General features: G+C 50.1%; 1 protein-coding gene across 1 annotated transcript in view; it reads right to left on the bottom strand.

Moving 5' to 3' along the window:
• TBX4 (T-box transcription factor 4) overlaps positions 1 to 25,346 on the bottom strand; it is a 34,349-nt gene extending 9,003 nt beyond the window's left edge. Inside the window, 4 exon segments of the mRNA XM_056326858.1 lie at positions 10,278 to 10,425; positions 12,198 to 12,317; positions 24,217 to 24,311; positions 25,191 to 25,346. Coding sequence (XP_056182833.1) covers positions 10,278 to 10,425; positions 12,198 to 12,317; positions 24,217 to 24,311; positions 25,191 to 25,346 — 519 coding nt within the window.
• Between the last annotated feature and the right edge of the window lie 388 nt (positions 25,347 to 25,734).

Here is a 25,734-nt window from a genome sequence, read left to right as displayed (position 1 = left end):
ACAAGGTTGGGCATTGCTGTCCCTGGCACCAAACAGAATATTTGCCCACACGCCCCAGTGCAAGTACCTGTTGGAAAACGCTGGATTTCTTTGAGTGTGTGACCACGAAAGGAGAACTCCTTGAGATGTGCCAGATCAAAGCCTACCATCCATCACTGGGTGTGAAACATTAGTCACAGACACAAGAACTGCAGAGCCCTGAGGTTAACCATCAAGTCAGCGTCCACAGATGCGGATGGGGAACAGCTTCCAGCAAAGCAAAGCCCCATAAAAACAGTCTATTCTCATACGACGAAGGAAAAAAAAACCATCGGCTATGTGGTGGGGCGGTCAGCATGTCAGATTGGGGACGAAAAGGGGAAGTTGTGGTGCTTCAGACGCCTCCCTGCGCTCCCCACCAGCTGCACAGGTGACTCCTCACCTCTTTTGGGGGGGGGCAGCGACCACCCTCTGCATACTCACAACCAACACTTTGCAGGTTTGAAACGAGCACAGAGGTTGTGGCTGCACAGGAACACACCACTTGTGCTTGCTGTGCACCTCGGGCGTTCGGAAACCCTACAAACCGTGCAAAACCGCCCCCCAGCCTGCAGCTGCAAAACGCTGCGCCTGCGCAAAGCCAAATGCCAGCGATACAGGCTAAATAGTTTTCAAGGCCACTGTGGAAAACTGGTCACTGGCTAAAAATACACAAAACAAATGTAAATTCCACTCTGATGACGAACCTCAGTGGAAAGATTAACTTAAAGAATTGTGTCAAAAATGAGAAGTATTTTAATTGACAGGGCAAAGCACAGCTGCTGCTGGGCAGTGCTGGGCAGGCAGGGCTCCAGTGGCAGCACCAAGCAGGACAGAAGGTGATGCAGCAGCTCCCAGCCTCAAAGATGATGGTAAAATGATAATTATATATTTTCCTGCACTTACCTTTTTCACTGCAACGCTACAGGGAGATGAAGTCAGGGTCAAACACTGTCACGCACATTTTTAAATTGTTTTCGCTACAAAATGTAAGTAGTTTGAAACAGGTGAGCTGCTAAAAAAGAAACAGTTTGCCTCGTCTTGCCACTGAAAATAGTTACTGGTGTATTGGTTAGAGGGGAATTTTAACGTGATAAAAGGACAAGGACACAAAACCAGTAAGGGAAACTGGAAAACAGCGTTTCCTGGGCAGCACTGAGCACACTGGCTCAGTAACTGAAAGCCTCTCCCTGCAACTTGGTGATCTTGTCAGTTTGCCTACAAAAGAAACAGCTCGGCTTACATGGAATGGCAGCATATTTAGGAGTCTAATCAATACTTTTTTTTCTGTATTTAAAAAAAGACCAAACAAACAAACAACAAAATCAACAAAAGGTAATCAAACACATCCCAACTAGAATCCTCAAATTATATGGACATCCCCAAATTTAGGAAGTGGATTTTCGCTCAACATCCCAACACAGGCACCGGTGGGGATGCCATCTCCCACCACCGCCACCCAAGCACACACCCTGCCTGGAAAATACACATTTTCAATAACAAAATGGCTGGTAAAACATACCCAGGTGGGTAACGGCCGCTTCATCCCCAAAAGCATCACTGGGGGTGGCACACAAGGCTGTGAGGCACCACTTGTGCTGCTGCAGGGACCCGGCAGCAGGGACCCTCAGGGGGCTGCGCCTGCCAGGACCCAAACAGCTCCTCTGGCACCTGGGAACCATTTTACATCTCCTGCCCTCCAAGGCGGTCACCGTGGCGCACAGCCCGGGCAGGCAGGGGTGCCTCCCCCTGCCGCGACCCCCCTGCCTCGCCGCCTTATTGCTGGCCAGAGGGGAGCCAAAGCAGCTCTCGAAGGTGATGTCACTCCTACCCCCTCAACATCACACGTGCAGACCAGATTGCGCCAGAGACCGACTCCAAAGTCAAATGTGAGCTTACAAAAACATTTATTTTTTTTTTTTTACCCCCCACCCCCCCATCTCCCTCCTTTGTGCTGATCACACAGTTGGCAGCTGGAACTTAAGCTGTAATGTAGCTCAACTTCTTTATTTTTTTGGCATTCCCCAGTCAGCAACAAATGTCAAAAAAAACCTGGTGTCATTTGCTCCTTCCATTTAATTTCACTTAGGAAAACATACTCCTTTAGCATCTAATCTCACACGCTGCTGAGTAATGTCGGCTTCACGGCTTGAAGACATTTGCCAGTTTGCAGGATTGGGCCCAGAGGCCAGAGCTTAGCGGGGTAATGGTACCGCATCGCTCGTCGCGGTGCAAACCTGCCTTGAAATCACCAGTAAAATGTATTTACTTTCATATGAAATTTGGGGAGTTGATTTAAGAGCACTCCCTGTTTCGCCAAGGTATCGAATGTCATATGATGCAGTGGTTGTTATGGCAACTACCCTTTTTATATTGAATAGTAAATGGCTACGAAAAAGCCACATAATTTTATGGTTGCTCCCAGGGGATCACATAACTAATATAAAATCTCTCATTTTAATGTATTTTCTGCTTCTTTCTTCCTTCCTTCTATTCTTTCAAAGTGAAAAAGCCTTTAAGCTGAGGCTGGCCCCTGTCCCGCACCAGGACACCGAGCTGGGGTGCGAAGGACCAGAACAAAAACCTGACAATTTGGTCCCCCACACGCCAAAAAGAGCGCGTTAACCAAGGAGGCTCCTCCAGCGCGGCAGCCACTGGGGCAGTCCATCTCAACCGACATTTAGAGCATTTGATGGCACAAGCCACCCAAAGCTAACTTTATGGTGGATGGGCCAGGGATGCCACACACTGACGCAGGAGCTGCCCCAGAGGGGTGATGGGAGCGCAGTGCCACTGCGCCGGGAGCGCTGCCCTCCTGCATCCCCCCCAGGGCTGCATCCCCCCAACGCAAACCGCTAAAATCATAGAATCATCTAGCTGGGAAAAACCCCTTCGGATCATCAAGTCCAACCAAATAAAACACTGTGCGCAAACAACCTCCACAGCACCTAAAACACGAGCTCTAAAATTACCTAAACCTCACTCGATTTATTTTCGGTCACCCGCAGGGAACGATGCACCTGGCAGAGCCACCCGGGGCAGGGCTGTGGCTGTGCCCCGGTGTGGGAAGGGGTCTGTCCAGCCCACCCCAGCCCCAGCCCCAGCCGGGGGAGCAGCCTCCCAGGCCCACACATTTGTCCTGGCAATCTGCACAATGTGGGGAGGAAAAGAGGGGGGGGAAAAAAACAAACCAAAAAAAGGCTGGAAAATCCTAGGAAAAGCTTCAGCGTGAGCTCAGACAAATTGTTCCTTATGGAATGGCCAAAGCTGGGATTTATTCTAGCTAAACGTTACCAAAATCCACTGCCTTCGACTTGCATAAACTAGTAACAACCAAAAGATCTAGCACAAGAGATGTAAACCTTCTCCACCCAGAGCCCCGCTGGTCGTTTCCCGCCCGGCTACCAAAGGTGCACATGGGGACCCAGCCCCCCCAGTGCCCAGCCCCCCTCCTGGGGTGGGAACGTGCAGGAGCAGAGCAGACCATGTAAAGCATCACATCAGGCTTTGTAAGTTATTTGGGCACCGCTATTTCTCAGGTCAGCTGTAAGATGTTTCCTAGAATAGATGGGTTAAAGAACAAAAGAACCTTTCCACGGATATTCTTTCAGTAGAAGACTTAAGTGACGCGCCAAAAAAATTAACTTCAAATGTAGGATCCAACAAAAGGGTTTTTTTCAAGTTTTAAATGGACTGAAAAAAAGCTAGTTTAGTAACAGGAGCAACATGTATATATTATATAAGAAATTCTTATATATTTCTTATTTTTTATAGAACTATAAGAAAAATATTTATTATATATATTCCTTATATAGATTTAATAAATCATATCTATACAGAAAAGAAACCACATATATATATATATACAAGAAATCTTATATATAAATTTAAGAAATCTTTAGCTGAGAATAAACTAAAGATTCTCGCCATAGCCGTCTTGCTACAGAGATCCTACGGCCTTGCTCTCGGCAAGGACAAGCAGGGTGCAGCCCCCCGGCGGGACCCCGGCCCTTTGGCCGCAGGCGATCCCCGCGCCACAGCTGCCGAGGCAGCACGTAAAGCTACTACCAGCACCCGCCGAGGAAACTGCTTGGCCGCAAGTCATAAAGCAAACAAATAAAAAAACTTCTAAATAAAATTCAGGGTTTCATAAGATTGGTAGGAGATTAACCTAATTAAAGTGGCTGAGTGCGCCTGACGAGCAAAGACAGAAACAGGCTAAAATTGAATTAATAGACAAACGAGAGGGAAACCCCAAGACTACGGGAAAAATGAAGTCTTTCAGTGATAATCAAATAAAACCAAGTGTGCAAATAATAAATCTGAAGAGAAATAACAAGTTCATCAGCATTAAAGAAGTAAAGCCATCAGCATTAAAGCGTAAAGCCAGTAAATAGCAGATTTGGGTCAAGAAAACCAGCAATATCACTTAAAACGCTATCACAAGTGACAGACCCTCTATAATACCCTGTAGCTCTAAACCTCAGTAGGCCACATCTCAAACTAAAATAACCCCACATTTTAAGAGCAGATAAAGTCCGTTATGGCAATTAAAAGGCAGCAGCAGCAGGAGTGAGGTATGTACAGGGTACGTAACATAACCAAACTCAGCAATGCTGTGTTGAAGGGGGGATTATTACTTGTCACAACCTCTACTTCTATTCTTCATCTACTACTTGTCTTTTTATTTTTTCCTGCAGGAATATCTTCATATATTCTCTAAAAAAAAAAATTATAATAATGATTTCCAATTGCTCTGGTCCCAGCTGAAGCCTGCCAGAAATACTGCTGTGGTGCTATCGCCCTTCCCAGGCTGCAGGAGCCCAGGAGAATGGCTGAACCCTCTTTTTTTCAACGGAGAATTTCAGCGGAGTCATTAACAGCAACAACCAAAGCCGGAGCCCCTGACACGACGCACCTGCTCCTTCACGTCCTCCGGTGTTACCGCACACGCCTGCGAGTGCTGCCCTTCACATGGCTCCGCGTGTTCACAGCGTGCCCAGAACGGGGGGAGGGGGTCTGTGAGTAACCATTGCGTTTTCTTCCAGCTGCACTGCATCTGGTGAGACCGGCCTTCCCAGGAGCTGGTCCCCGGGAGCAAGATGCCAGCCAGGCTGGTCTCCAGCACGGCTCCGGAGCCACCGCAGCCCAACCTGAGCCGTTCCAAAAGCTGGCACCCTTCGTGGCCACACCGGTGCCTGCAAGGTGTCCGCATGTCCTGCCCAGCTATCATCTGCAGGGTGTGAAACCACATTAAAGTCCACCCTGATGAACAGCCTCTGCCTCCTGGCAGCACCCCTCGTGTTTAAGGACACTGGTCACCCTCACCATCCCTCAAGGTATATTAAACGCCTTTATCTTTATGTACATTATTATGTACATTATTATGTACCACTAGGAGGAGGGCTGGCTGTTTGCTGCCCGGCACGGCACACCGTTGGGTGCTGCAGAGCAGATGACCCGTGCCCCACGCGATCCCGTGGGAGCAGGGACCTTCCTGGCACCCTCACCAGCTTGGCCAGCTGCTCCAGGGTCTCAGGGAGCCAGGGCTGAAGTCCTGCATGTGCTATGGTGTCATTACAGCTACCTGTGCCACCGCCGTGCCCTGGGCACGCGTGCTGTGCTGCCCAGCACCGCAGGTGGGAGAGAAACAAGGTGGGTTTTCCTTCAGAGCTGCCAGTCTCAGCACCTTAAATCATACCTTGAGTCAAGAAAAGCCCAAACAGCGAAACAACAAAAAAAAACCAATTAAATGAAACAAGTCGCACAGAACCACCTCACCACGGGTCGGGGCTGAAGCCCCTCAGCAAACCACCCCTGTGCCCCTTTGGCAGCTTCACACCCGCCCTGAGCATCCTTCACCTGCCGGGGCCAGAGTGGGAGCACAGCTCCCGGCCACGAGGACGATCTCACAGTCACCCTCTGCCCCGGCTGTTTACATACTTCAGACCTCTGAAGAAAGTGGAATTCCATTCATGAGCATGTATCACTACAGGGATACTCACTTGATAGTTCCCCATATGCCCTGAATTAACCTCCTGAAAGAAACACAAGTATTATGTTATCCTTTCCAACACAGAGGTTATTTTTGTGCAGCATCTCCAGCTGCTATTAGCCAACTGATCTGTTAGCACTTGCAGTGATCTAACCTGGTTCACAATGAAGGAGTCATTCCCATCTTTCACCTGGAAAACACAGCTGGGCGCTTCCCAGGCAGAATACACAGGGAATGGGTAAGGGATGTGACAGCCTGGCACTGGAGAGAGCATCCTTGTCTCCACAGACAGACTATACGCAGCTGCTGATCACGCACATGGTGTTAGAGAGCAAAGCGTTGGCTCTGCCAGAATCACTAACCCTGTCACTCAGCAACCCCACATAAATCACAAGCTCTATCAGGCTGATTATCTCTGCATGTAAAGATTTGAAAATACATAAATTAAGATTTTACTCTAAGCACAGGTGGCTTACAATGCTTTCTTTAGGATCAGATAGACCTCGCCGCAGCTAAACATTACAGCGGCTGCTGATTTCTTAATCCATTCTCAACACGGGCATTTTGCAGTTGTTAAGCCTGGTGTGAAAGAAGCCTTTCATGGTCAAAAAATCCCCCAAGAGGAAAATATACAGCCCACATTTTCAGGCCGTGGTGCGTGAGCTGGGCACTGGCTTACCTGCCACCAAACCTACTCAGCCAGAGGGGTTTGCAGGCAGATGACAGAGCCCTGCACTTCATTTCTTTTTATTTAAAGCCTGCGTGTTTTTACCTGACTGCATTGAAAAATGCCTCCCATGCCTCTGACTGTAATTAATAATTTAACGCAATAGATAAGCGGTAATCAAAGCAGGAGGGAGGGGTGCGAGGCTGAAGAGGGGCGGTTGGTGGCTGGGTTTATGGGCTGGGTGTCAGAAAGCCAGGCTTCCCGGCGCAGCCTGTTGGGCATCCCCTCCCGCCAGCACAGTAAATAATCTTCAATCTAATTCTGTGGATTGCAGCAAGGGCTACTGCTCCACGGCTTACTAATTAAGCTGTTTAACTTACTTATTTTAAGCCTCAAATGTACCTACACTTCTCTTTATGAACTCCGTGGGGCTGCTCGTCCCTGATGTTAAGCAGCTATTACACCGCACAGAGTCAGGGCAGGGATTCGTTTATCAATTAATTCATTGAAATGATGCAAAATTTCTGACTGTCTGCTTTTCAGGTGAGATCCCCCATGCCCAGGAGCCAGACTCAGAGGAGCTACACCCCACACTGTGATATCTTTGCCCTTCACACCAGCATCCCCCCCACATCAGGCGTGGCAGCTGGGGATGGAGCCCAGCAGCCTGGCGTGCCCCAGCTGCATCTGCCACCATGAGCCCATAAAATCCACCACGTCCTGCTTGTGAGAGCCCCGCAACACCGCACCTGCTCCAGCCTGACCCCAGGATCAGCTCCCCACGCTCAATATTAACCAGCAGGTAAACAGAGAGGGAGCTGGAAAAGCTCCTTTGCTTCGTTTTTTTTTCCCCCAAGTGCCTACTTTAAACACAGTTAATGCAGAAAAGGAATACTTAGCGCAAAGATATTTTGCCCAGCACCTCTTCCCCGGCTTCGAGCCCCTCCTGCCCCCAAGCAGCCACAAGCGGTTTGAGTCCCAGCCCCGCACATCGCAGCGTGGGCTGGAGGGGATTGCTCGCGGGCAGTGAAGAGCTGCGGGCAGGGATGCGCTCCGCGGGATTTCAGGGCACCCGTAGGAGCTGGAGCCCAGGAGGGTGGGAGCCAGGTAGGGAGCGTGGTGCCACGGCACCTGCGGGCCCCCGCAGCGCTGAGGGTGCCGGGGAGGGCGAGCCAGCCCGGCTGTGGCTGGGCAGCTACCCGCACACCACAAAAAGCCCCAGCAGCAGCCTGCAGAAGTCATCGCCCCGCGTGGTTTTGAGGTTTGGAGAAAATCAAAGACAAAAGGAAATGGCAGGCAGGCTTCGCTGGAGCACGAGAAGGCAAACAAACCCTGTGGGTTTGCTGCCTTGTTTTGCTCTGGGAGCTTTGAGAGACCATTTGCAGTCGCTGGGAACAAATTCCTAGAAATGAGAAGCTGTTACTATTCATACTGTAACGCCTTCACAAGCAGGGCTGGGAGGGCTGTGCCGTGCCACTGCCTGCCCCAGGGCCACCAGCCACCGCAGGAGAGCAGTGCTCAGCGTGGACCGGGAGGAGAATCCACCCTCACCGCCACAGAGCCCAGCTCTCCTGCGTGTGCACAGCAAGAAGTGGAGTGCCACTTCTCTAAAGCAGATTAATTTAGAAGCCTAACGAGGAACTGTCTGAGGAAGGGCTAAATGCCATTTAGCCCGGCAGGTTGTCAGTGCCCGAACCGCACAGCGACCTGGCCACTCTGAAATGGGTTATTTCAGGCATTTTCCCAGCAGCGTGAGGCAGAGCGTGCCGGGGTGGGCTGCCAGGCTCGTACGGCATGAGAGGGCTGCGCAGGGCTCACCCGGAGCACGACCACCGCGTCTTGCTGCAGGTATCGCCCCAAAACACAAACCAGAGCCCCCCACCCCCCTCACTAGGGAAGCTCCGTGGGAGGACAAATAGGCTGTCTATTAAAAGGGGAGGGAAGAAAAATCTTCCCTGTTAAAATGCAGTGTTAAAATCACAGTTAAATCACAAAGTCAGGAAAAGCGAACGTTTAAAGTTGCAAAACCAGCGCTGCACATCCTGTTTGTTTTACGGCCACATCGAACATCCTGTATGTTTTACGGTTTACATTTTACAACGTAAACAGTCATATATTAAGCTGCACAGTTAACCAAGAGAAAAACACGGGAGTAGAAAAATGCCACATGCAAAGCCGGCAGGTCGGTACGGCTGCTGACACCGAAACATCAGCATCTGGGGGCTTTACACAATTTTTACTGTGCAACCCTCGGCACAGTTATTTCATTTCATTTCCGTGGTGCTTTCCCCCTTGAAGAAGAGTGAAAGGGAGAGATCGCCTGTGATTAATAACACCAGCATTAAATGGCCCTGATTAGTCTTTGAAGTTCACACATGTTTCATTGGGGTCAGTAGGTTGGGGAAGAGGGTCAGTTGCCGGCACTGCTGACAGCTCAGCGCAGGGCTGGGTTATCCCCGTGTCACGCTGCCAGAGCCCGGCTCTGCCACAGCACCGCAGCACCCATGCACGGCACCAGTGCGCTGCCTGCCACAATTCGAAATCGGCAGAAAATTATGAACACGGCACAAAAATTCTGGATTTTTTACAGCGGTTTCAGCTGGTAGGGTCATCCCACCTCTGGAATCAACCCCCTAAAGCTCCGTCTGGTTTAGCGATGTCAGAATCGCACTTTCTGTACAGCTTTAGGTGGCATCAGGACAAACAACTGCCCATGAAAGCCTGCTGCTTTAGAAGCTCGATGCACAATCACTTTGCACCAGACAGATACAGCCCTTCTCGTTCTGCACCCTTGTTCAGGACCTTCCCACAGCCCCCCTCACCCCTCCAAACTGCTGCTGGTCAAAAACCACATTTGATAATACAAAGCAGTTTCTCTTACCTGTGGTACTAGGAGGAGCTGATGGGACTAAACCTAAAAGGATTTTAAACTCTATCTTCCCTTCCTCCAGCCAGCGAGGTTTGTTTATTTTTACATGACTTTCAGCTTGGACAGTGCAAACCACACAGGTCTGTATTTTATATAAAAATATAAAGATTTATATAAAGAGCATTATCTAAGCACCCGTTTGCCTGGCAGGCTAGAGAGACCCTTGTTCTCAGTTATTAAATGCACTGTGGTAGACAACTCTGTACATCCCACTTCTGCATTCGCAATACACATGAATTAAGATTTTCCAAATAAAATACTTCATCTTTTACAGGGCTGCCAAAGCCAGCTTGGAAAATAATGAGTTTATGCAACCTGTTTCTGTGAGCTGTATGTACCATGCACAGCAACAGCCGGGCTGAAAATCCCACAGCGCTGCCTGGAAAGTTCCGGGGCACAAAATAAAAGGTCGGTGGCATCCGGCAGGACACAACCAAGCAAGTCAGAGGCGGCATTTCCAAGAGCAGGGGAAGCATGCAGGCACCCACAGTGGCCCCCCTCCCTCAATGCCAAACACTCCCCCACCCTGCTGCACTGGCGGCAGAGAATAAATGTCGCTCCTCGTTATTAAATTAGCCGCGACATCCCCACCAGCATCCCAGTCCAGCCACAAAGCCAGCACTGCAGGCCCACCTCTGACCACAGCCCTTGCAGAATGTCTCTCTTACATGTCCAAAGGGATCCAGGTGGTTGTTGGTGAGTTTGAGCTTCTGAAAGGACACCAGCTGCCGCATCCAGTGCGCTCCCGTGGCCGGTGAGTCGGGGTGCACGTACAGCCGCCCTGGCATGGCCGGCTCTGCCTTCCCAGCCACCATCCTGCAAACACAGTGGTTACAGATTGTGTCACCTCGGCAGCACTTGCCAGCCCGGACGCAGGACAGCATCATGTCCATGCGCTCAACCCAGCAACCCTCCCGCCAGCCCTGGGGGGACGCGCTGGGGCGAAGGGCTCAGAGGGGCTCGAGGGGCTTCCAGGGCTCCTCGTTCCAGCATCGCAGACTGGCAGAGCAACCCCACCGCTGCTGCCATGCGGTATTTCCTTGGGGCACTGTCTCTGCATGGCATTTGTGTTGACATTGGTCAAGGAGGAAATCTCATCTGGGTTTTTGGAGAGGATGAAGCCTTCAAAGGCCATTCTGCAAGGGGAGATGGTCTCACACCCTTCCCCAGGAGAAGGTACCTGTGAGCAGGAGCAGTACTGGTGCGGGTACATGCAGAGCTCCCCTAGCCCCTGGCCGGGCAGCAGCTCTGGTGGGAAGGAGCTGCTCCCAGAGCTGTGTGCTGGCACACAGTGCTGCTCCTCGTACCCCTCTGCCTGCTCCCCTTGCCCCCACACCACCACCACCACCTCCCATGGACACGACCCAGCTATGGGACATCACTCAATGGCAGCTCCCTCATTACTGTGCATTGTTCGCCTCTTACAAACCACCAATAAAGCCATATTACCAAAAGCAACAGAGACTTTCCAGCATCAATAAAAGGAAAAGGGGAAACAGCTCTAGGGCTGGCAAAAGCTAAATTAAACAGAGTTAACAACTATCCATCATCTAGGGCTTAATGTTTAAAAGACAAAGTGGCCGCCCCGCTGCAGAGGCCCTCAGCCTGCTCCTCGTACCCAGCGGCACTCCAGGACAAAAGCGAACGGAAAAGGGATTTCTTAAAACTGGAGCAGCCCTAATGCGCAAGTAAATTATTACTGTTTTATAGGATGTCATCAGGTTCGTTCCCATTAAGATGACTATGAAATTTTCCATTGCTTGTCTTTTCACCAGGCTGCAGTGGGTGGAAGGGTTTGGGAAAACCACAGCAAATAGTCACAGTGCGAGAGGCTGCCGGGCGTGTTTGGGGAGGAAAATCAAAAGACAAAACAGCATTTCCCTCGTCAGAAAACAAAAATCATAGCTGCCTCTCCGGTAAGAAACTTTGCTATCAAAGGCACAGAGAAGGGAGGAATAATAGAAAAGAAAGAAACTCCAGAGGAAGAATGAATTAAAAGGAAAACACAACTCTAAGCAGGATCCGGCATTGGACTGCGAGAAAGGACTTGCTGCTCCCTTCGCCTGCCGCATCCGCAGGGCTGAAGTGGGGCTCTTCTTACACCACCCCACGTTCTGCTTTATAGCTGAGCTCCTAAAAGCAAAACATTACTAGAGAAGAAAGGAATTTAAAACTTTTCTCGACTCACATCGTTACCTAATTTTTAAGGTGAAAACGGACCATGAGAGCACCTAGTGAGGCCTCTGGTACAGCGTAGGCTGCGGCTTTACCCTCTCACACCTGCGCACGGCCTAGAGCATCTCCTCCAAGAAGACATCCAGCCTTGAGAGCTTTGGAGATAGGCAATCCACCACCTCCATTAGCAGTTTGCTCCAGCAGTTAATCACCCAGCCTGTTAAGAGTATTTTATTTTATATTTGTCTGGTTTTAACTTCCAGCCATTGGCTGCTCCACCAAAGAGAGCTCTGGGATGTTGGCATCCCTCCCATGGGAAGGTATTTCTGTTGGCTTCCGAGTTTGCACAGCAAACGGTCGATCCAATTGGAATTTTCTTATGGAAAAGGAGGTAAACAGAGATGTTCTCTTACCATTTATTGTCACAGAATTTATACCGGTGGTCATCAGCTGGGACGATGTCAATCAACAAGATGTACTTGGTCTTGGGGTTCATTCCGGTCACTTTAACCTTGTAACTAGGAAACATCCTCCTTAGGAAAAGCAAAGGGTTAACACATTAGTGAGCGACCTGGAGCTGGGCCAGAACTGATGGAAACTTGGAGCAGCACCCCAAAAGGCAGATCCACCATGTGATGAATTCATGCTAGGACAAATGAGCTACAAAACACTATTGCTGCTTATATGTCACCTGAATTAAACTCACTCTTTCCAGAGCATGGGCTGCACAGGGCTAGTGCAACATGGGGCACAAACTGGGTATATAGAGGGGGGTTATGGGCCAGTGCCAGGAAAAGGTGGGTGTAGGGAGAGATACACGGGGGGTCAACACATCCCTCCTTACAGGAGGCTCCAACAGGGAGCCCTCACTGCCCCGGGGGGCTCCATGGGGCTCATGGCAGCCTCAAAAATGCAGATTTCTTGTTGCCATGAAAGTGCGTGAAAAGCAATGAGATGTGACCACACTTCAGCAGAAACTAAGCACAGGCAGCTCTCCCATGTCCACACCACCACGTCCCATCACGGCGCCTACGCTGAGCCTGTGCTCCCTTCAACAGGCTGAAAACTGGGGATCAGTAAAGCCTGGGGGGAGGCTAAGGGTTAAACCCTGCGATGGATCGGCCAGCCATTGCTCCTCTGGCTTTCCCAGATGTCCCCAACTCACAGCAGCCTGTTAAACCTCGTCCAAGGCAGGAGCACTGCAGAGCTCCCATGGAAAACACGCCCGTCCCACCGATCTACCACTGACTTTAGCAGACACGTAGCAACCAAACGGGGAACGTCACGTAAACCAGTGTACCATGAAAGAACACTTATATATATATATATAACATTATTAAAGAATCTCGGCAGTATTAAAGAGTATTTTTTTATAAATCTATGGCCATGAAACCAGTATATACCATCATGCTCTAGTCTTGTGATCCAAAGATAGCCCTGATGGGTACGGGCATGGCCATGGGCTTTAAGACTGCATCAGGAACCAGGATCTGCAGGATCAGGCACTTCACATCCTCGGAGTAACTATTTTCTTGGCTCCATCTTCCCAACCTCCTCCTCATCCAGTAAAAAAAAACAAGTCAATGGAGCAAACTGGCTCACCGCAGCCTTCAAGCAACCAGCCAGAACAGAAAATTCTCCTTTCCACCGCGGGAAGGGGATGGTGGATGAGAACTGCTACATCCCGGACTCATTCTAATCACCCAAACTCAGAAGGGCCCAAATCCCGATGCCGTTTCTCCATCGAGCGCCGAGGTTGCTTTGCCCCCACCCGATCCCCCCCTCCCCCGCTCGCTGCCCCCGCGCCCGGCCGGGCTGGCCCAGCACCATTTTGTCACTGCTCAGGGAAAAGGCAACAAAATGGGCCCTGTTCGAAATCAGTTCAATTGACTCTTTTAACCGCCCTGCATAAATTCCAGATGTTTACCATGTAATTAGCCGGGGCTAAAAAGGGGTGGTTTACCAATGCCCGTATTTGATTTTCATTCATAAACTCTGCACTCCTCTTAACCTTGTCCTCCTCCAGGTAAGCACCTGGATAAATACAGTAGGACATTTCAATTTGCGAATACACAGCCCAATTCACACATTGAAAAAAATTGCATAAGGAATCCAATCTGAATGCCAAGATATTTTTTTTTTAAATTAGGCCTTTAAATGACATTTTAAAACGCAACAAAAAAAGAGGAGAAATTGATTAAAAACCAGGAACGAGATGGACATGATTTGGCAGTTACTGCCTCGTACCAGGCAAACGTCCTGCATCAGGGATTTTTATAACATCTAGCTTCTGAATTTCCTTTTTTCTCAATCATTTCATTTACTGTAGTACATCTAAGCTGCTAAAGTAGCCGGACTGATATATTGTAAATGTTAAGTGCTTTTTTAATGGCATTTAAAATTAAGCTTCAGCATATGGAGTTCATATAGCATGGACATGCCTGAGTTTATAATGTTCTTTAGTATAGCCCTCTAAAATAAATACAAAGAGCCAAAGTACTACTATAATATATACAGCTGAAATTCTTTAAGGATAACAAATGGGGACTCACATCTGATTGAAGGTGTTGCTTAACTTGCAAACCGCTCGCTATCTCGCAGTAGTAGCATTGTGCTCAACGGTCGACAAACCCAGCTACAACCAAGTTTGCCAACTCTCCGCATTCTTTTCCAGGAAAACACAGGGTAGATTTTAGTAATTTGGCTGTGCACGGACATTTCATCATTATTATTAGCTGCTGCATTTTGGCCTTAAAAAAAAAATATGCGACTAATGTGCTGTCCAGGGACCTGTCATTTTAATTTTCTTAATGAAAACATATTTCTCAACCCCTTGGCAGAGACTCATTTAGTAAATATCTCTTTGCAATACGATGCAAACATGGGTTGTGCATTTCTGGTGGGAAGGCATGACAAACCAAAAGAGCTAGGTCCAAGAAAATGCAGTCATAGAGTTTCAATTAAAAAAAAAAAAAAAAAAAAAGCAAAAGAGAGCACCTAATATCATGTCCTGGCCCTTATTAAATGTCCCATTTGAAAGAGGGGAGCAGAAAACCACGGCGGAGGCAGCGGGCTGCACCAGCTCTGCCCAGGAGCGAGGCTGTGCCTACAGTGGGTCTATACAGCTCCCCGTCAGCCCTGGGAAGGGGCCAAAAACCTGCCTGTTTCCCCGAATTTACTACAGGTCAATGGAGCTACTCACAGCCATGGGCTCTACACTCAGTAGTAGCTTTGCATAACCAGCCCCTCTGCCAAATCTCTGCAGGCAGGAGCTCTGGGGTGGATGGGCGTCTCCACAGAGGATGCTTCGCCTGGGCCAGCTAACCCTGACAATAGCTTGCTTCATCATCCATTGCTCGGGGACCAGCAGCCACAGAAGAATAGCCCAATGCTGCAATAAATCCTTGCCAACGGCTTGCCAAGCTCTGGGAAAGCTCAGCCTGGCTTTGGTGGGAGGTTTGAAGCAAGACCCGTGCAGAGCCACGTTTTACCCGCTCTCCTTCCCGCTGCCACGCGTGACTCCAAACCAGGCAAGAGCTTCGCTGTGCAGAAACCAGTTACAAAAATTGGGAATTTGGGGCTTTCCAGGAAGCGTGACCAAGCAGGCGGCATCCGATCCCCAGCGACACCACCTGCACCAGAGGCAGCTGCCGTCGGGCTGTGGCCGTGCAAACGGGGAAGCTCAGCAATGTTAAGCACTGGGCACATGTGCAGCACAGGATCAACCAACTACTAGTGAATTGTAGGCCACCAGTAATCAGGAGATTAAGAGCAGCAGTTCCTGGCCTCATCATCTTTTGTACAAACCCAAAGTCTGGTTGGACGCGGTGTCCAGAGGCTGCAGCAAACACCCTGAACATGCAAACGCGGCCAGCATCCCTGTAGTGGAGGAGACCAGGACCGGACCAATTTCTCCCCCCTTATGCTCATTTTTTGGAAGCCACACAAGGAGAGGGGTGTCTGACCCACCCACATGCATTAGGTGTGACAGCTGCTCCCAGCCAACACAGGGCAGCCGACGGGGCCACTCGCTGAGCACGGAGCCAGCAGCAGCCCCACAGCTCCCTTACCCACATGGGACTGGCCACGAGCCCATGGCACGCCTGTGCCACAGCTGGCGATGCACGGGGGATGCAGCACAAGCAGCAGCCCCAACAGCCTCTTCCGTGAAACACTGAGTCAGTAAGACTCCAATTTTGGACACGTTCACAACCCACTTGTCCCTCCCTAGCTCAAGCCAATGAAGAAGGGACCATCCAGACTCCTCAGCACCATCCTGACGCTCTCCTGCACCCCGCAAAGCTCTCTGCTGGGCTTAGCTGCTCCGACAGGCACCTTCCTCCCTCCCTCCCCGCAAGGGCACAGCACTGGGATGCCCTTCAGAGGGGAGAACAGATCAGTTTTTACATTTACACAAGAAAACTGCCCTCAGAGAAAGCAATCATGGGAGAAAGGCTACAGTGCCCCACTCCTGTGTGAGCGGGACATCTGAGACAGCATTAAAACACCACGGTCTGGCACCCAGTCACTGGGGGCTGAAGCGCAGGTGGTGCCCTGGGGAGGGCAGTGGGGCTCAGCCCTGCTCTGGGGACCGCGGGCGGTGGGAGCAAGACCAGCATCACCGGGGCCTGGCACCACACAGCCCCGGCTGAACCCTTCCCTGCAGCTCTGCACAGATGAAATGTAGCAAAAAGAGTAAAAGCCAGGAAAATAAACAAGCAGCACAATTCTGCAGCCCTCCCAAGATTCAAAGATGATGTGCGAGTGAATTATTTGTTCTGATAATGAAGCAGTCATTGCTTAGCTAAGTTTATGCTAGGCACATTTTATCTCTACATGATATTCACAAATTGTTTTAAAATGAACTGTTAGAATAAGCATCTCTTGTTTATTTATTTATTCTATTACTATCCAATCCCCTTAGCCATGGAGCAGTTACTGACACGGAGCCAAAGCCTCTATTATGTTCAAACAAAGTTTAATTAATGTGTAATTGGTCGGTTGGATTTGGAAGCGAGCGATAAGAAGAAAGTTTGCTTTCCTTGGGGGCAGCAGTTCCCAGCCTTTCGGGCTCTCCAGGCTTGGCCACTTCGCGGGCATCTGACTTGTGTTTTAACCCCCATCTGAGCAGGCATGGCTGGTCCTGGGGAGGTAGGCAGCTGCGAGGCTCCCAGGTCCAATAAAGTCTTATTTTCTGGGCAAGGGACAGCAAGCCAGAAAAGCCGAGCACGTCAAAGCTGATCAGAGCTCAAAACCCTCCTGAGCGCCCTGTGCCATGCTGCACGCCGGTACCCGTGTGTCCCAGGGACACTGGCTCATGCGTTGGTGCTGCTGGGTGACAAGGTGGCCTCTGCAAATCCCTCAGGCCTCACCGCATCCTGCTCACACGGACTTGATCTGACCTTCCTTGTTTAGATGCAAAAAATAATTTCTGATGCCCCTGCCTGATGCATTAGCTGGGAAGGGGTTTCTCCAACCAGCACGTGGTAAGCAGGCAAGCCATGGGGACCTCAACCGGTATTGCCGTAGAGAAAACTGTGTGGAAACAAGGTACCCAAGTCCTGTTGGAGCAACCCAAGTCATGTCCTCACCACAAGCTGTCGGTGCTCTCTGAAGCCCATGGAAATGTGCAGACTGGTGCTCCCTGCATGTCCCTGTGGTGTGGGTGGTGCTTCAGATACTACCGAGCGCTTCCTTCTGTCCTTTCAGGGGGTAAAAATGCCCCCAAGCCCTTCAGCAGCTGAAGTCCTATTTTCAAAAGGACAAAGATTTCCACAGACAGACAGCAATTTTACAATCCTTGATTTTGGGGTAGCCAAGTAAAGCGACGACTGGATTTTCAGAAGCTCCCTTACGGTGCTGTCTGGAAGGGTGATGCTCATGGCCTATCAGGTTGTGAAAGGATCAGAAAAACAAGAAATCACTCAACATCTTGGCTAACAAGCTGTATTACAGCTGAAAGACCACCTCCTCAAAAGCTGCTGGGCATGCCAAGATGCCTCCAGTGATGGTTTCAAAGCACTGAGGCAGATGACATGCCTGTGTGCCTGATAATGACTAATGTGACCCCAAATTCTTCTTGAGAATTGTCCATGCCTGCTTAAGGATGCTTCCCCTTGTCTTCATTGTTACGAGGGAAAGGAATGGTGTGCAGAGGCTTCAAGAACCATGTTTCCATTCTGATGACCTTTCTTCTTTTTTCTGATTTCCCTTCTTCTGACAAGTATTTCTTCCACTGACTTAACGCATCTTTAGAAATAATACTCTCCGGGGCAGATTAAAACAAATTTGGGGATGTCAGCTGTTTCTTTTAGCCTTTTAAATGGCATTTCCTTTTTGATAGATTCTTGCTTTCAGAAAATACTTTAAAGAGATCAAAGACTTTTTCAACAGGGTCCCATTTTCCCAGTGTATCCTAACCCTCAGTCCCTTATTTCTCTTATCACCCACGCCACTCCGCTATGACGCTCTGTATACAAAGTAAGAGCAGTTAACTTTGAAGTGCTGGATTAGCCCATGCCAGATCCTTGCCTCAGAATAACAAACAATACAGGTTCAACAGGAGTTCTCATCAGTAGTTCATTTTTCAGCCCCAAATTCACTGTCACTAACACAAGCAACATTGAACTCTCAGTCTATGGACAGATAGGAGAGATTTATCTGGTGGCAGGACCATGACCTAGTGATGAGAAGGTCAGACAGTTAAGGGATTTTTATATTTTGGAATGGCGAGGTTGTATTTTTTCCTTCTGGCTAGCGCATCTAATTTTTAAATAAAACATTGTTTCTCACATACTTGAGAACTTGGTTAGCTGGGTGGCTGCTTTCATGGTCTAGAAACATTTCCTCTTTTTGCCCCACAGTAACTTGAAACACGGGCAGGCTTCTTTCTGTGGGATGCTTCCCTGGGGCTTTCATTTTGCCACAGCTGAAGTTGGGCAGAAAAGGTCCCAATGTGCTGGAGGATGGAGAGGTGGGTGCCAGCAGCCTCAGGCAACACCAGCAGCATGGCACAAAGGTACCTCAGAGAGAAGCTGTGCAAGAGTGTGGCCAGCAACCTGATGCTGCAGTGTCTTGGGCCAGGTTTGCCCCCTCGCTGGGCCAGGCTGGACCCTGCCTGGGGTCCGCAGGGGCTTTTGGAGAAGCCGTGGGCAGCCTTGGCTTTGGTGCCAGGCCATGTGCCAGATCATCAGCGCCAAGCAGGAGCTGATCGGCAGCCCCTGTGCCCGGGAGCAATCCATGCAGAGGCAGAGCCCAAGCAATGGTGGGGATCTTCCCCAGCTGGTTTGGGCTTGGCCAAACCCTCCCCTGCAGCCCTGGCCAGCACTGCTGCAGCTCCAGCCTAAGGACAAGCGGGGAAAGCTTTGGGAACACCCTTAATTGTGAGCATCCCGCGTCTTTAACAAAAGCTAGCATTGCTGTTTGAAGAGAGAGGCATATTAGAAACTAGAATCCCATCCCTGCCCTACTCGGCGTGCACAAGCTCTGTCTTCCTTGCCAAAGCTGTCGACATCTTTAGCAGCACGGCCAAGAGCCATTGCAGTTTGCTCCTGCTCCTTTCTCTAAAAGCAGGAGTTTGCCCGAACAGGGTAGTTCCAGGACCCCGAATTTAGGACTAAGCAGATCAAACATTCCTTAAATATCTACTTTATTTCCAAGTTTTAAATTGACGGCTCACATTCCATCACTGATCTTGGATATAAAGGTTTGCTTTTGGATCAAAAACCTTTAGCAGAAATTCTTGTAACTGCCTCAAAAGATTCTGGACAAATATTTCCCTTTAATTGTAATGAGAACTGGGCATCCATATGCCCTACAGAGCCATGGAAAATTCAACTTTTAAAGGATTATTCACAGAGGAAAGCTGCACCAGCTTAGCCAAAGCATTTATACTTCTTCAGACCTTGATGTCCTAAAAACTAGTTTTATTTTGGTTTACTAAAGTTGATTAAGAACAGATTTTTTTAAACTGAAATAAGCCACTTTTATAATGAAACTTGAACATCTAAAGGGGGTTTGCGTCTTTTCCACACATGCAAGCTGCTTTATTGATTTTTTTTTTCCTGTGCAATATTTTCCTACATATGCTTCTTAAAACCTGCTACCATAAAGACTGAAGCTATCTTTGTACCTGTGCACATCCTGCACTCCAGCCAGAACTCAGTTTCAGTATCTTGAGCCTCCTGTTCACATCTCTGGGATTGTTACATTTCCATAGAGGAATGACACATTATTTTCTCTTCAGTAACTGTTCAGAAAAATGTGACCAGACATCCTGTGAACTGGGTTTTTTTTTACTGATTAGCCATAAACTTCATCAAACTGTTGGTCCCTGGCAATCTCTGGATTGAAACTGCAATGCTGCAAAGACTGGCACCTTGGAAAAAAATCGGGAACAGCTAGAGCTAAATAAAAATAACAGAAAGAAAGAAACCCTGAGCCAGGAGACTGTGTAAGCAAAGATTAACTCCCTGCAGAAATAAGGCCTGGAGGATGAGATTTCACTAAGAATCACGAGAGGCAAAGCGGGGTTTGCCACAAGGTTAAAAAATAATTGCAATTGTTCAGTTAAATAATAGCACATAAGAGTGAGCAGATGAAATGGCAAAGCAAGCTTTATAACGAAGTCTCCCGGTTGCTGTCTGCTTTACCCACCCTTCCCACAGCTTCATCCCTGCGGAATGCCCGCAGTCCAGCGGGAAACGTGTGCGCTGGGAGCCACAGCCGGAGGGAGCAGATCGGATGCACATCTGCATCCCTATCCTCCGTGTCCCTGTCCCCTTCACTGCCCCTGCCCTGATGTTATTAAAAATTAAAAATTATTTAATAGGACTTCGACGCCTGGAAAATGCCTTTTTTTTTTTTTTTTTTTATAAACGGGGGTGGGGGGATGGGGGTGTGTGTGTGAACGATGATAACCTTATTTATAAACACAGGCCCGCACAGCGCGATGTGGGTGCTGGGATCGTTCACCCGCCCCGGGAGCGGGAGCGGCTGCAGCCGCAGCGCTGCGGGGATCGCAGCCCCCCCCGCACAGCGGGTTTCCACCGAGCCACGCTGCCTTCCGAACGAGCGGCTCCGCAAAACGCCACCGGCGACCGCCAGCGCCTCTATACCCCCGTGGCGAGTCCCCTCCCCGCTCCCGTCGGGCTCAGGCGGCCCCCGGGTACCCCCAGCTGCAGGCAACCACCGGGCAAGTTCTGTGCTACATCTAATTCAGCCTTGAAAAAACTATCAACAGAAAAATCCTCTGGAGGAAAAAAAACGTAATTAGAACAAACCTCAAATAGGAGGAAGGAGACACAAGTTGTGATGGACCGAGCCCCGCTCCCGGGCGCTGCCAGGGGCGGGGGGCTCTGCTGAGCGGTTTTATGCAAAGTTCAGGGAACTTTGCTAACATAAACTTTTTATCTTTTGATGATCCTTTTAATATAAAATAATCTCTCCTTTTTTCCCCTCCCACAATGAAGCAGGCGAACATTAAAAAGATAGCGAGCGCATTTTAAAGATGTTTCCACTTTATAAATCAAGCTTTTTGGCAACAACATGATTTCTATTTCAATGCTGAGCTTGCTGTGTTCTCCTAATATCTCCTACAGATCAGTCCTAAGAGGGAGTAATAATCCCCCAAAGTAATTCTCAGCCCTAAATTCTCGATAATTTATAGTTGGCTCGTTCTGTGGAGCTCTACAAAGAATGAAACAAATGACTCCCCCTCTCCCCCCCACTAAGTTATCAATATTTGCCTTGTTTATACAAAAAGGCTATTTTACACCATTGCCTTGGAATTAACGCTTCCGCTGAGCTTTACATTTCCTCTTCATTGAGTGAACTTGTCATTAAAGTCACTTTTTTTTGTTGTTGTTTGAAATTTAAAAATCGGGCTTCAATTTCTTTTCGTTTGTGCCCCTTGAGGTCAGAGAGACCGACATTTAAGTGATTTCAACTAACTGCATTCAGGGGCATCTCTGTGCCTGCTGGGAGGGGGATTACAGTCCTAATTAGTGCCTGCAATTAGCCGTTTTCCCTCTTCCTCCCACCCCACCCACCCCGCCCCCCAACGCTACATGCAAGTGCATACAAATCTCCGTTAACCATTATATTTTTTAATTGGATCAAGAGGAGGTTTATTATTGCTACTTTTTATTTAAATAGCTTGGGTAAAATAAAATCTGCATGAAGTAACGATTTTCATTTCGTTATTTGCACTGGGATGGCGGGCACAGCCCAGCTTGCGGGCGGCCCCGTCGGGGCACGGACACGGACACGCGTGGCTCAGCCTGGCGCTGCCTGCGGGCGGGCAGGATCGGGCCAGCCGCGGCTGGAGCGGTTCCCTTTTCCTGCCCCTCCTCATGCTCATCTACATTTTTTTTTCTTTGTTATCGGGGCTGCCGGCGAGCCCGGCCTGGGATAAGAACGGGGCTCGGCTCAGCACCCCAGGCAGCAGCAGCCCCGGTCCGGGTAGCCCTCGGTCTCACCGCGAACACCGACAGCAACAGCAACGTCCCCTTTCATTTCGACACTATTTGCAACTGGGCACGGAGAAAAGCAGCGAAGCGACTGCTTTGTTTCATGTTATGCACCAGCAATGTTGATTTTTTTAATTAAAAACTATTTCTAAAAAAAATAAATAAAACAGCGGCGAGCTTGATGGTGCTGCACTGAGTGCTCACAAACGGTGAAATCTCGCTTCGAGAAGTCAAAACTCAACGTTTTGTAGAACTCGGGGTCAATCCCCCCATCCCCTCAGTCCCGTGCTCGTGGAAGGTGACTACGTGTGCACTGCCAGCTCCACCGGACAAAGAATGTGGGACTGAGCCCTATACATATGGATTTGTTTAAACAATCCACATTAAGACTTACAAAGAGATAACATGCACATTTGGGATGCTTAGGGTATAGAATTTGGTAAAGATATTACACGTCCCGCACAGACACACTCAGATACTATAAATTAAGGGTGAAATATCTGAGGTCTTGATCCCCTAGTCTTAGCTGACTTAGGTAGCAGACCTATCAAAATGAATCCGGCTCTTCACATCAGTAGACGCTACAGAACAAGCCCTAAGATCTTACACACCAAAATGTAGTGTGATAAGGTTACCTGCACAATCACTTCATAAATAGGCCAAATAGCAAACAAATTGAAGATCCCCGGGACCGGGACATACACCCCCTCTCCAGGGAGACTAATGGGAATATCTTGGTTATTAGAGTAAAGCTTCCCTACACTGGCCAGCTGCTGCACAGAGCGGCACTGCTGGGGATGGGGGAGAGCAGAGGGAAAGTGCTCAGCGGTCCCCAAATCCAAAGCCGGGGCTTGGGGTCTGGGTTTTGCAGGGTGAGCACCAAACAGAGGAGAAAAACACACAGCCCCTCCCGAGCCCCCCAGCTGCCCTGCATCAGGGATCGGGAAAAAGGCTGCATAGATATAGTGTAGGATTATATTTTTTTCTGTTTTCTCCCCATTATTTGAGTGTTCTCCTCCACAGCTCTCTAGCACAATGTAAAATCAGCAATCGTGGGGCATGGCAGAACTATACAGCTGTGTTAGAATTAAATGGATTTTAATATCTAAGTCCGGCAATTTTTCTTTTCCAGCAGCAGCGACGCGAGCCCGCCGCTGCAGGAGCCAAGGACAGATACTGCAGTGCCCACAGTGGGAGCTGGCTGGTTTTGTTGGGAACCATCTGATTCCCGGGCTGGGTATGGTCTGAGGTTTAATTCTGATGTTTAATTTCCTGACGTTAATTCTGCCCTCTCCCACCTGAGCAGCCGGGTGGGAAGGGAGCCCTGAGCAGCCGCAGGATGGGTTTCCCAGGGAAGCGAAGCCTCTGCAAGCGGCTGCGCTCCCTCTGGCCCGGGCCTGGGGGTGGCATGCTGAGGGGGCTCCACTCTGCTAAAAATCATAGTTTTGTTTCCAAGAGAAGGCAGAATTTTTTTCCCCACACCTCACAGGATAAAAGCGGTACCCGTCTCTCTCAGTTTTGAGATTAAGAGCATAGCCTAAGCCCTGATATTGCTAAAACTTTGGTGCAAACTAAGCCAGCACAGGTCTGAATGCACTGTGCAGAAAAGGGGAACAGGGTTTGCTTTGGGAAAAAGGAAAAACAACAACAAAAAAAAAAGTAGACCCACAATCACGCTAAAATCTTTAAAAACCCCAAATAATAAAACGAAGAATTACCAAAGTGAATGGGGACTAAATATAACAAACGACTCTGCAACTTTCTTCCATCCCCAGGCTCGCTGGCACACTCAAACACACACACAGTTTATGCCGAAAAAAATTATCTTACTGAAATCTGCAGTCAAATAATAATTATTTTAAATGCCACCGCTTGCAGTAGCCCTGCAAAACCCAGTTTCGGTAAACAAGGACATGTCATATGGACCAAGAGCAACACATGTCTGCGGAGAATTTTCACTAACCTGCCTGCTTTGGTTATTATCATTTCGGTGCCAGCTTCATGAAATTTCTTCCATAGCTCCTTCTCATGGAGATAGACTTTGATATTTTCTATTGTCTGGAAAAATAAAGATAATGAGAATAGCAAGAAAGGGCTGAGGAACCCGAGGAGAGGGGCCGGGAGGCTGTGCACCCCGGACCAGCGCCGCAGCCGAGGCGCCGGGCAAAGCCACACTAGCCTCGGTGCTGCCTGTGCGGGAGGAGGATGGAGTCCCAAAAATTCCACTGCTCTTTGCCAAAAATAAGAGAAACAAACTGAGGACGGTTTTAATTGCAGGCTTCCACATCCAGGCGGGACACTGGGGCCAAAGGGATTTTTTTTTCCTTTTTTTCTTTTTTTTTTTTTTTTCTGTAGGGGTTTCTGTGCCTCCATGGGGCAGATGGGCCCCGCTGTCGCCCCGCGGCTCCCAAAACCCGGGGCCAGGAGCATCCGCGGGGACCCCCGGCTCCGCTGAGCGATACGCGCGGCCCCGGCCCCTTCCGCGGGATGCCGAGAGCAACGCTGAGGCGCCGGCCGGGCGCGGAGGCAGAGGATCCGCGACGTGCCAAGAGGCCGCGGCCGGGCCCTGCCTTTTATTTAAAGGGGGACACACACACCCCCCAAAAAACCAACGAAACCCACCGCCAGGCCATATCCTGCTCGGAGGAGCAGCCGCGGTCCGTCACCCGACGGGCCCCGATGGCCGCGGCTTCGCGGCGCTGGCGCTCGCCCTTACCGACCTGCCGCACCGACGGCGGGCGCGGGCGGCCTGCTTTGCACAGCAAAAAAAATTTAAAAAGAAAATAAAAGTAAAGCAAAATGCGAATTCCTCGCAATTCCACCCCGGGTCGTGGCCGAGGGAGATGCGCCGTCGCGGGAGGCCTGGATGCGGCCGGGCTGGCAAGGAGGGCGAGGGACAAGGCCATCGGGGCACTGCGCGGGGCGGGCGGTGCGTACCTGCTCGGGGTCGGGGAGCTGCGGGCTGCTGAGCGGCGTGCTGCTCCCCCCGGCTACGCCGAGGACGGGGGAGCCGGCAGAGGAGTCCGCATGGCCGGGCGCGGGGGCTGTTGGAAACCCTTCCTCGGTTTCAGACAGGCTTTTCTCCTGGAGCATTTCCTTGGGGGGAGAGAGGCGCACCGTTAGCTCGCAGCACCGGGGGCCACCTCCAGCCCCTGCTTCCCCCCCCCGGCCCAGCCCCGGGCACGGCCACCTGCGGGGTCAGACCCTCCCAGCCCGGCCCGCGGTCCTTCCTCAGGCGGCGGCACTCGGCGGGACTGTGACGTGCCACCCCCGGCCCCGGGGGAAAGCCGCAGTGCCCGGGAGAGCCGTGCTGCCGCCGCGGGGGAACCGCCCACGCGTGGCTGCGCTCCCGCTTGAGGCCCGAGCAGACCATCTCAGCTGTGGCTGCAGCCCCCCAGCTCCGAGCCTTTCTCCTCTCCCCCCACCCCACACCCCGGCTTTTTGCCACCGTGTGGGGCCGGTACCCGTCGCGGGGGGCAGC

The sequence above is a fragment of the Falco biarmicus genome, chromosome 1, assembly GCF_023638135.1.
Source record: "Falco biarmicus isolate bFalBia1 chromosome 1, bFalBia1.pri, whole genome shotgun sequence".
NCBI classification, from domain to species: Eukaryota; Metazoa; Chordata; class Aves; order Falconiformes; family Falconidae; genus Falco; species Falco biarmicus.
This window is presented reverse-complemented; position numbering and strand designations above follow the sequence as displayed.